The 12,447-nt window shown below is 33.5% G+C and overlaps 1 protein-coding gene across 4 annotated transcripts in view; it reads left to right on the forward strand.

The window, feature by feature from the left end:
- The window catches only part of CHD1 (chromodomain helicase DNA binding protein 1), a 73,123-nt gene that overhangs the window by 24,123 nt on the left and 36,553 nt on the right, over positions 1-12,447 (forward strand). For all 4 annotated transcript variants that reach the window (XM_025292195.3, XM_025292193.3, XM_025292196.3 and 1 more), the window contains exons 3-13: positions 2,070-2,271; positions 3,266-3,376; positions 4,370-4,434; positions 6,602-6,751; positions 6,889-7,163; positions 8,052-8,277; positions 8,440-8,540; positions 8,752-8,930; positions 9,788-9,915; positions 10,792-11,008; positions 11,638-11,727. In XM_025292195.3, coding sequence (XP_025147980.1) covers positions 2,070-2,271; positions 3,266-3,376; positions 4,370-4,434; positions 6,602-6,751; positions 6,889-7,163; positions 8,052-8,277; positions 8,440-8,540; positions 8,752-8,930; positions 9,788-9,915; positions 10,792-11,008; positions 11,638-11,727 — 1,744 coding nt within the window. The remainder of the gene's footprint in view (positions 1-2,069; positions 2,272-3,265; positions 3,377-4,369; positions 4,435-6,601; positions 6,752-6,888; positions 7,164-8,051; positions 8,278-8,439; positions 8,541-8,751; positions 8,931-9,787; positions 9,916-10,791; positions 11,009-11,637; positions 11,728-12,447) is intronic.

Consider the following 12,447-nt stretch of genomic DNA (forward strand, 5'->3'; position numbering starts at 1 on the left):
TAACTGTATCTCATTCTATGGCAGTATATAAGGTATTCCTTACTAATTCTGTGTATATTCTTAAGTCCTGCTATGAACAATTTAAGTGAAATAAATACTTCATGCTTTTAATATCTAAGGTGAAGACATTCTGATAATAAGCCTATTTGCCTTTAGAGTGGTATAGGCTCAGGCTGTTTGCTTTTTTCATCAGCCAGAACTACTTTCACCTAAAGATTATGAAAGAAAGATTTCCTGCATTCACTTAAGAATATTGATACATTAACAAGGACTCTTGATACATTAAGAAGGAATTTTGACTAGCTATTTTCTCAAGATATAATTAAGAATATAGGCCCATGATAGCTCCCAGATTCAATTATCCATCCATTTACTTTTCAGGTATTTACTGAGCGTCCACCAGTGTAAGATACTCTGGGGAAAAAAAACAGTACCTTCAAGAAGCTTATAAGCAATTAAAATGATACCCCTTCTACTTAATTCTTTCTAAAGGATTAGTTCATCTTCACTTTCTTCTAAATGTTCTCCAGTTACTGTGCCTCACTTGTTTGTGTTCTTCATACCCCCTGGTTGAATTATTTTAAATATAGCCCAGAGAGGTATTTATTGGTTGACATGACTGTCTTTCCATACTAGGTTAGACGTTCTTATAATGGTAAGGACTTTTTGTCTCATCTCAGTCTTCCCTGTGCCTAACAAATGATAGTTTTTGCTAAAGTAATAAATGAAAAGTGTTGCTTGCCTAGTGGGTTAAAGGAAAAATGAAATTGTGTGTTAGGAAAAATATCTTCTCTGATATTCTTACTGAAATTTCAAGGGCCCAAATCGAATGCAGAATGGTCACTTTTGTTTTTTAATTGAAAGGCACTATGCTATTCTTGAACCATGTGTCTGGAGGGTAGAAACTGGCAGAAATGGTTTTGATATAGCCTTTAAGATGGAACTTTTTGTTTACTCTTTCTATGAAGAAAAACATACTCCACTAGATTCCCAAATTTTAAAAGTAGGTGTATGTTTGTTCACACTGTAAGCAAAACTTTTAGAATCAGAGGTCTTCTTGAAAACTTACATGTCTGTGTTTCCAGGTAGAAACTATTAACGCCTTGCTCTCAAAAATTACTTTTAGGAAGGGTTACTGGTCGCTCTTGTAGTTTTTGTAGAGTAATACCTCCATCTAGTGGTGTTTCTGAGAACTACAGCAAGAGAATAAGAAGCTTGAGTTTTGCTCTGTGTGTGACATTATCTTGTTGTTTCTCATAAAGTCGGTTAAAATTACATCAAAAGCTGAGTCTGCCACATATTTAAAAAATTTAATGCCCTGGTTTTCAGCAATCCAAATGTAAACACCAGTTAACAAATGGCCTTTCGGATAATATTGATTGACACAATCAATTAGGTACAGACCATTTCTAGACTACTTTGGACAGGAAATAAGTGCTGGAAAGTGTATGTGTATGTGTACAGAGGCTAGGAAAGGTTGTGAGAATTTACTATTTCAGACGTATTACTATGGAACCATAAAAAATTGAATAATTTTCTCAGAAAAGAAATTAGTAATCTTATTTTTTAGTAAATTGTACTTTATCATAGCTTAGTTGTAATAAGTTACATTCCTCTGAGATGATAGAACATAGATGTGGACTTACAAACAAGTTGAAACTCAATTTAATTCGCTTTCTGCCTTTTACTAAATGAGAATTTTTATCACATTTTTTCTTCACACAATTTCTTCTTTATGTTTACTATATCAAATAGCCTTTTAAGAATAGGGACTGTGTCTTAAACATTTTGTTATTCTAAGTTTCTAGCCCAGGATTCTCTACCTGGTAGGTTTTGTTCATTACCCTTGGAGGAAGATTGCGATATAATTATGTTTTAGCCCAGGCTACTAAATTTATCAAGTCAGTTATTGCTGTAGATTAACATTAATTCCTTTTTCTATTTGTTTGGCTATACATGGTTGACATACTAAACAAACAAGGCTTAATGACGTGGAGCTTTTTGCTGAGTTAAGAAAAGCTAAAATTTGAATTAATTTTGTTTGAAATCTATTTATTTTTAAATTGTAGCCAGTCGGATGATGATTCTGGGTCAGCTTCCGGCTCTGGATCTGGTTCGAGTTCTGGAAGCAGTAGTGATGGAAGCAGTAGCCAGTCAGGTAGCAGCGACTCAGACTCTGGATCCGAATCGGGCAGTCAGTCAGAGTCTGAGTCAGACAATTCCCGAGACAATAAAGTTCAAGCAAAACCACCGAAAGTTGATGGAGCTGAGGTAATGAATAACATATCCAATGACAGGTAGATTTCCTGTATTACTTTGGGAAAATGTATAGCATTGGTTTAGAGCATTCTTGATCTAGCTTTTAGAAAAAGTTGATTGTAAGTATTAAAATACACTTTAAATTGTTCTCGAACTTGGTGTCATCTGTGGACTAATTGGCTTGGAAGAGAAGCAGTCTATAACTATTGATGTATACGACAAGTATAAAATGAACATACATGAAACTTTGTGAAGCAGAAATTGTTAAATAAATACTCAGTGTCTCATGGATAAAAATGTAAGGCTTTTGAGGTCTTTTTGTTAATTTTACAGTGTTATCTCTACTTTCAAGATCTTCAAAGGATATAATGTATTGCCAATCGGAGTATTTAATAGAATTCTGCTTCCTTGAAGATATGTGGTAGAATATGCCAAGGGCCATTCTGTTTTAAAAAAGCAATTGTAAGATTTAGTAAAACTTGTCTATACATCAGAATGGTATACAGAGTGTTACTTAGAGTACCAGTCATGATAAGATGCTTGGGCCAGAATATACACAGTTTCCTTCATGTAGGAAGTTTTGCTACCAGAAACAAAAAAGTCAGTTGAACTAAAACTGTGCTTAGTTAATTTGCATTCTGACTCTAGCTCCTCATCTTCACCTCACACCAGTTTAAAAGACTGGTAGCCACACTTTGAATAGCACTGGTGGCATATATTATCCTGTTGTTTTTGACAATAGTTCTAACACCAAAGAATACATTGATTAAGGCTGTCTGTCCGTGAAACTCAACACACCATAAATTATTTATATACATCTAAAGCTCAGCATTATTTTAATTATATTGCAGCAATATTGTTTTACATATATGTGAGTAAGGAAAATAGTCTTACTATTATTTATTATTTGGAGGCAGTGAAAATGTTGATATTGGTTTTCAATAGATTATCCTTTTTCCAGTTTTCTCAAAACTTTGTTCTTCACTTGTGTATATCTCTATTACAGTTCTGGAAATCTAGCCCTAGTATTTTGGCCGTTCAGAGATCTGCAATGCTTAAGAAGCAGCAGCAGCAGCAGCAGCAACATCAAGCTTCATCTAATAGTGGATCAGAGGAGGTGACTATTCATTGTGAAAGCTATTATCTGAAAAGTAGTCTTGATGCCTAATTATTTAACTGGGGGCTATTTACAAAATTATTAGAAACAGTAAGGGTATTAGAAGGATAAGAAAATAACTATATTTAAATGTGCATCAGTAGCCTTGAAGTGTAGACATACTTTTATTATAAACAGTGTAGTTCCTGTGTACACATGAGCTTGCATGTGTGTGTATTTGCACAAAAACATTCAGGAAGAACTGTAGGTTTCCCCACCTATCCAAAAATGGAGTGTCCTTTTTCCTGAGCCAAGTGGTATGAAAAAGCAAGGAGGCTGCTTCCTTAGGCCACATCTTGGTAACTGTCATGGGCAAAGTGAGGAAAGCACAGATGCTCACAGGCACAGTTCAGAATCCTGGCAGCTCAGTGCTGAGGGTAGTTCCCAGGGAAGGAGCTTGAAGGGGCCGCTCCGCGTGCTTGCCACCTCAGTAGCAGCTTGCTGCGAAACAAACGCTGAGTGCTCAGAATTGAGTTTTGTAAAAGTGAAAATTCTCTTCAGATTTGTTTCAGTTAGTGAAAACAGTTACTGGTGTAGGTTCTTTTGTAGAAGTGTAGTGGTATAAATTGAACTTTCAAAGATTGGGGGGGTATCTGTATATCAAAAACTGCCTATTGAGAAAGAAAAACACTAAATGAGAATTTGACATACCAACAATTAGGATTCCTTTTTGAAGTCTTACTAGGCAACAGTAGTAGTATCCAGAAATGGTAGATTATAAGATTTTATTCAAAATGCTGACATTGTGATGTTTACTTAATTTCACTGGCTGTTAACATATTTGCAGTAAAAATAATTACTTTATATGCTAATTTATGGTATAAATGTAACATGGAAAAAAGTCTTTACAGTTTTATTAGTAAAGTGAATGTTTAATAGTATGACAAGAAAAACTGTTACTATAGTTGAATTCTAATCATTAGCAGCCTTAACTTTGTATATTTTTCTGTACAGGATTCCTCTAGCAGTGAAGATTCCGATGACTCATCCAGTGAGGTCAAAAGGAAAAAGCATAAAGAGTATGCTATTTTGTTCAACTGATTACTTTTATATCAAGAAAATCCTAATGATTTATATTTCTTCCTTTATGACCAATTGTTGCCAGAAGTGAACTTCTTGGTTCATGGCATTCTATTAGGTTAATTTAAACCATTAATTCTTTTATGTTTCTGTGACAACATGGGTTTTTTTTTGTGTCACTTGTTTATCTCCTATAACACCTCTCCTGTATATTTTTTAAACTTCAAAGATCTTAGTCACAATATCAGAAGATCTTAATAACTTGAAAAACTTATATAGGAATGTTGGGACCAAAGATGTTGGATTTCAGATAGTTCGGATGTTAATAGCTATCCTTAATTTGTCTGCACATGAAATTTACTTCCTCTTTAGAACTCATTTAGCAACTCACTGTAATTTCCCAAAGATCTTGACCCAGGAAGTGTTAAAAAATACTTCAAGTCTCAGTTCTGATACTTTAGATGGTCTGAGTTGTTTTCTCTCTCATTTCTTCAAAAACATTGTTCCATTGTCTTGTCTTGTACATCCAGCTTTGGATTTGTTATTTATTTATCCCACTTAATGGAGAAGGCAATGGCACCCCACTCCAGTACTCTTGCCTGGAAAATCCCATGGACGGAGGAGCCTGGTAGGCTGCAGTCCATGGGGTCGCTACAAGTCGGATACGACTGAGCAACTTCACTTTGACTTTTCACTTTCCTGCATTGGAGAAGGAAATGGCAACCCACTCTAGTGTTCTTGCCTGGAGAATCCCAGGGACAGGGGAGCCTGGTGGGCTGCCGTCTATGGGGTCACACAGAGTCAGACACGACTGAAGTGACTTAGCAGCAGTAGCAGTATCCCACTTAATGCACTTTACTTTATGCATCTTTAATGTGAAGATTCATGAGTTTTACTAGTTTCTAAAAATTCAGTCATTGCATCTCTTGGCATTTTCTCTTTTTCATTCTATCAATTTGTGTTACTACAGTTAACAGATGTATATTTTATCTGTCTTGGATCATACCTATTATATATCTGTTGGATCATCCTTCTGGTCCTCCATGAGTCTTACTTTATCATGTGTTTTATCCTTTTGTTGCTGTGCTATAGTCTGGCTGATTTCTTTAGATCTGTCTTTTGTTTTACTGAGTGTGTTTTCAGCTACTGTGTCTTATCAGCTGTTCAACTTTTCCACTGAATTAGTAATTTCTAAACTTAGTATGAGTGCAAGCAAAGAATATTTTTAAAATATGAGAAATTTAAGATGATGGATAGATTTTGTTGGATATAAAAATGATTATAGTATTTACTATAAAAATATAAAATGGAGATTTTTTTTTCATATATGCTGCCTATTGCTATGTCTAATGTGCAAATTCTGAAAAACAATCTCAAGATAAAAAATTAGCTTCTTCCATTATGGTTTTTTTTTTTTTATATCATAAACCAGATTTTATCATGTGGCTTGCTTATGCAACCCTTAACATGACATAGTTGTAATTGGTATAAGCTGTGCAGAGCACTGGAGTAGAAACAGTGCCTTTAATATAGAATGTAGTGTATATGTAAGAACTTAATGTATATCTTTCATTTAAAGTTAATACTATGGTAGAATATTAACAGCGAATCCAACATTTTTTTCTTGTTATTTGAAATTAAATAGACTAAAAATAGTAATAAGGGTAAGGTAGTTACTGAATGTTGGTTAAGATGGAATGTTTTTATTTTTTCTTCAATTTTTTGATACCTTAGTTTAAGTTTCTTAATGTATAATATTTAAAAATTTTTTTAAAGGATATGTTTTTAAAAATCACAATCTCCACAAAATTAGAATGAAAGGAATTAGTATAGAATCTATTTTGAAATGGCAAGTATAATTGGACAGAATTTTCAAAATTAAGCACTGTGACTCTAAATTAGCATACTGTGTTTTCACCTAAACTCCACTTACTTGCATTTTGAGGTATGATTAAATGATTAACAAAAACTCTGTAGTTAGAGAAATCTATGAAGAATATTTTCCAGCATTTTCTTATTCTACAGATATTTGAATATGTTTATAATGAGTGAAAATGATATTTTTTATATTAGCTGGAATGTAATTTAGCTTGATTATTTTTATATTTTGTCAGACAAAATTTGCTATATATGTATAAGTAAACATATTATATATTTTATATACAGTGAAGATTGGCAGATGTCTGGATCGGGATCGCCCTCTCAGTCTGGTTCGGATTCAGAATCTGAAGAAGAAAGAGATAAAAGCAGTTGTGATGAAACAGAATCAGATTATGAGCCAAAAAATAAAGTTAAAAGTAGAAAACCTCAAAATAGGTAAGTATAGTATGTTCTTGGTTTGATTCTGAAAATTACTGGTTACAGAAGGTATTCATTCTTTTTCTTAGAGTTTCTCAAATCTTGTTTTATGCCAATATTTCTGTAAAATACCTCTTTCCTTCACTTTTCCCTAGATCTAAGTCAAAAAATGGAAAAAAGATTATTGGACAAAAAAAGAGACAGATTGATTCATCTGAGGAGGAGGAGGATGATGAAGAAGAATATGATAATGATAAAAGAAGCTCTCGTCGCCAAGCAACTGTCAATGTTAGCTATAAGGAAGATGAGGAAATGAAAACAGATTCTGATGACCTCCTGGAAGTCTGTGGAGAGGATGTTCCTCAACCTGAGGAAGAGGAATTTGAAACAATAGAACGGTTTATGGATTGTCGGATTGGAAGAAAAGGAGGTATTTAAAGAAAAAGAAAAGAAACCTTCATTTTTGGTTTTGTTTTTCACTAATATTTACTAGAGTGAATTTTTTCCTGAAGACTTTTCAACTTTGAAAGCTGAGGATGGAATTTTTACGTTTATACTTCTTTGCTATAAAATAGACCTTGCTTCTGGAGAAGGGAATGACAACCCATTCCAGTATCCTTGCCTGGAGAATCCCATGGGCATAGGTCCCTGGCAGGCTACAGTTCATGGGGTTGCACAGTCAGACACGACTGAGCGACTAACACATGGACACACGCACACATACCTTGCTTAGGGTTTCCCTAGTGGCTCAGTGGTAAAGAATCTGTTTTGACCACTTCATCATACTTGTCCTACCTCTGATAAGTTTGAATCTGATCTCTCAGTCAATGAATTCCCTCCTCCCTCCTTCCCTTTTCCATATATGTGTGAACATACAGTTTATCTTTCTCTTGACTTATTTTACTTAACATGATGCTACTGAGGTCCATCCATGTTGTTATAGATAGCAGATTTCCTCCTTTTTATGGCCAAATAGTATTTCATTGTATATGTACGTACAGTGTTTTTTTTAATCCAGTCATCTGTTGGTGGACGCTTATTACCTGTTACAAGTGATATAACAGTGAACATGGGAGTGCAGCTATCTCTTCTACATAGTGATTTCAAATATGTAGTTTTTAAAGGTGATTTTTAGTTAATCTTTCTGTTCTAGAATTCAGTTTCTTTTATGAATGTATAATGTAGTTTCCTATAAACTCATACCCTGTTTGTTACTTATTTAAAAGAGCATATATTTTTCTGTTTATATTCTTGAAATTTTGAGTTGAAATACTTCAATAACTGAATCACATGGAAGTATTGTACTATTTTTTTTCAGCTACTGGTGCTACTACAACCATCTATGCAGTTGAAGCAGATGGTGACCCGAATGCAGGATTTGAAAAAAACAAGGAACCAGGAGAGATCCAGTATTTAATTAAATGGAAAGGATGGTCACATATCCATAATACTTGGGAGACAGAGGAAACCCTTAAGCAGCAAAATGTTAGAGGAATGAAAAAATTAGATAATTATAAGAAAAAAGATCAGGAAACAAAAAGATGGTATGTTTTATGTTGGAGTTAAAAATTAGTGATGCTTAAATTTGTTTCAGTCTCTTCATTATTCAAATTGATTCACATTTGAGTGACAAGATGGGAGATTTCGTGCACAGATGGGATTTAGGGGAGATTTTTAACTTTGTTCTTGGGTTAATAATCTTTCAGGTTGAAAAATGCTTCTCCAGAAGATGTGGAATATTATAATTGTCAGCAAGAACTTACAGATGATCTCCATAAGCAGTATCAAATAGTGGAGCGAATAATTGGTTAGTAATAAATGATTCTAATTAAACATTTATCTTTCCATGCTTGAAGTCATCTGAAAACTTAAAGTTTTGCTTACATATCAAATACAGTAGCTTGCTTTTATAATAATAATAGTGTAAACCAGATGGCTTATTTTTATTTGTATAGTTTTTACCAAGAATTATTCCTTAGATAAAATTCACTGTAAAATATATCTGATTTATCTTACAGCTCACTCCAATCAGAAGTCAGCTGCTGGCTATCCTGATTATTATTGCAAATGGCAGGGTCTTCCATACTCAGAATGCAGCTGGGAAGATGGCGCTCTTATTTCCAAAAAGTTTCAAGCATGCATAGATGAGTATTTCAGCAGGAATCAATCAAAAACCACTCCTTTTAAAGACTGCAAAGTGAGTATTGTTTGCCATTTTAAATTATTGAAACTGTATTTATGCATCATAAGTATTACAAGCCCCACACAGAGAGTTGGATCCTGATTTCATACAGGCTACAGGAAAGAACTGTTTGGATGGTAGTAGGTCCTACAGGAAATGATACTCCTGTAATTGCTGTGCCATTTTAGATATGGCACTGTCTTCTAGCCTTGGTGACTGAAACTTGTGTCCGAAAGATAATAAATTGGTGGTGGCAGTTGTGGGGACTGGGTTAGGAAGGTCAAAAATGGAAAATTTCTTGGAAACTAGATGTATATGCTTGATTTAAAAGGTAGTGAATATTATCATTGATGATAGGAAAGGAAAAGAGGGACGTCCCCATAAGAAAGTATCAAGGACTGCCTTACCTAATACTTAAAATTTACTACTAGTGATAGTTTGGGGTCTATGTACTACTAGAATTTATTTTCTTATTATAAGATTTAATTAAATTCATAAGGGTAATTTAGAAATGAGAAATCAAATGGAAAGTTAAACAGTTTTATGTTTTATTTCTAGGTCAGGGCTGGAACTGTGGTAAAATGAATGAATTTAACATAGCTTTTACTTGAGAAACATGTGAGATCCAAGTATTTCAGCAAAAACTCACTTACCTCTGTCATTTTTTGTTCCGAAAAGAGACCAGAATATGTCACTGTACATTGTTATAGAAAACAGACTTCTTTCAGTCCTCATATATATTTTGTCATGGAATTTCTGAGTGTGATGATTTGAGATGAAATTTTAAAATTTATGGTAAAAGCTGAGATCTTAATCTTTTAATATGATTTCTTATGTTTAATAATTCATGTTAATATTTGTTTCTACAAAAGGTATTAAAACAAAGGCCAAGATTTGTAGCCCTAAAGAAACAGCCATCCTATATTGGAGGACATGAAGGATTAGAATTAAGAGATTATCAACTGAATGGTTTAAATTGGCTTGCTCACTCTTGGTGCAAGTACGTATATTTTGAATTGTTTATTTAAGAGGATAAATTTTTACAAATATGGGGTTTGGAAAAGACTTCCACCAGCATAAAGGATAAGACCCTCTGGTATTTATACATAGGTCTTTGAATTTCCTATTATATAAACAGTTGTTTAGTTGCTCAGTCATGTCTAATTCTTTGTGACCCCATGGACTAGATAGCCTGCCAGGCTCCTCTGTCCATGAGATATCCCAGGCAAGAATACTGGAGTGGGTTGCCATTTGATTCTCCATGGGGATCTTCTCTGTCCAGGGATCAAACCTGTCTCTGCTGTCTTGGCAAGTGGGTTCTTTAGCATTGAGCCACCAGGGAAGCCCGATATAAACAGTACTTCTTATATTAAGAAGAAAAAGAACCTTTTGATTGTTGCAATATTTAAAAATGTTTTAATTGGAATAAGAATATGTATACATTGTTTCACAGTGTCCTGGACTGTCTCTCTTCCAGTTATTTCTAATAGCCAGTTTGGCTTCTGTTTTTCTCTTCCTCTTTCCTGTGTCGCCTACTCTGTTTTTGGCAGTGTAGGTGACTAGGGTGCAGTTTTTTTGTTTTTTAAACTTTAACGTAGCTGTAGTTTTATCCAGACTCTACCACTTGTAGATGGATTGTGTCCTTATCTCCATAACTGACTGTAAATAATTCTGTTAATTTTTAAGCTGCTTTTATGTTCTAAAATCATAAACTCTCTCTTACACTATTATAGTTAATAAAAATGCATATTGTAAATAATACCTATCAGATTAATCTGGTTTAACTTCATATAAATTTTTACATGGATTATGTATAAAGGTTACTTGTAAATTTGAATCTTTATTGCATACATGATTTTTGTTTTTCATTTTGCAGAGGTAATAGTTGCATACTTGCTGATGAAATGGGCCTTGGAAAAACAATACAGACGATCTCATTTCTGAACTATTTGTTTCATGAACACCAATTATATGGACCTTTTCTGTTAGTAGTACCACTCTCCACTCTCACTTCCTGGCAAAGGGAGATTCAGACATGGGCTTCTCAAATGAACGCTGTGGTTTATTTAGGTGACATCAACAGCAGAAACATGGTAAGTTGTTTCGCCACAAATTTAGAAATTTAGACAAACTCATCTTTGAGGACAAGTCTAGTTTCCAGCATGAAACTTGTTACACAGTAAGATTCATCACGTTTGATTGGCTTAATAAAAGTTAATTTTTGTTTTAGTGTTGTTATATATATATTTTTCCTGCCTTATTAAAAGTTTCAAATATATATGAAAGCCTACAGAAGAATGTAATAAAATCTCCATGTCCTATGTCCAACTGCACAGTTTTAACTCTTGCCCGTTTTGTTTCATCTGTCCCTCTACATGATACTTTCCTCCCAATTATTATTGTGAAGCAAACCCCAGACTTACTTCATCTACAAAAAGGAAATCACTTTTGTTTGGTCAAATGAGAAGTTCCTTCAGTGAAAAACATATATTAAAAATGTGGCTTTTTTTATAGAAGATTTTGATATGCTGGAGTATTTATATTTTACTTATAAGTAAGATCAGTGTAGCTTGTACTGTATAAAGAATTGTTAAAGTTTTTATTACAGAAACATATAGACAGGTTTTTTGTATTTTGAATGGATTTTAGTTCAGATACTCAAGTAAAAGTATACTTCTAAAAAAATATTTGTTTTAAAATTGTCTTTGAAATTTCTTGATAGATAAGAACTCATGAATGGATGCATCCCCAGACCAAACGGTTAAAATTTAATATACTGTTAACAACTTATGAAATCTTGTTGAAGGATAAGGTATGTATTAATCTGTTTTTCTGTTTGGTGTATATCAGTTTTTCCTTTACATTGTGGATAGGATGAAAAGATAAACATAAATCAGTGGTCAGCAGATGCAAAGTCTCTGGGTCAAGTCCAGCTTCTCTGTTTGTTTATTTTTTTATGATCCTTGAAGTAAGGTTGATTTTTACATTTTTAAGTGTTATAAATACAAACCAAAGGATATGAAACCAGCTTGGTATAGTGTCTGTTGATTTGTAAGGTCTTTAAAGAGGAGGAAGTATCACACTACCATTGGGTAAACGCTTTATAGCTATTATCTTCTTTAATTCTTCATAATTACTTTATAATACACTTCTGTCCCTATTGTGAAAAAAAGTCAAATCTCAAAGAGGTTGATGAACTTGCCTCAAGTCATGTAACTTTTAAGTAGCAGAATCAGGTCCATCTCCATAAGTCAAACTAAGACTTTATAAAGTTTGTGTATATATTGTAAATAAATAATTCATAAAAATCATAGCAGTTAATTGTAACTATACTTGGAGTTAGATACTATTCCGAATTTATTTTCTCCAAATTAACATTAATGAGGTTTCTACTGGACTTATGCTGTAAACATTGTGAAATTTTTAAATGACACTATAGGTTTTATTTTCAGTATGTAAGCTAGTAAAAACTTGATAATTTCTGTTTTTCTAATGGCTGAGTTAGTCATGGAAGGAACTTTGTTTTTCATTC

The sequence above is a fragment of the Bubalus bubalis genome, chromosome 9 (assembly GCF_019923935.1).
Source record: "Bubalus bubalis isolate 160015118507 breed Murrah chromosome 9, NDDB_SH_1, whole genome shotgun sequence".
Taxonomy (NCBI): domain Eukaryota; kingdom Metazoa; phylum Chordata; class Mammalia; order Artiodactyla; family Bovidae; genus Bubalus; species Bubalus bubalis.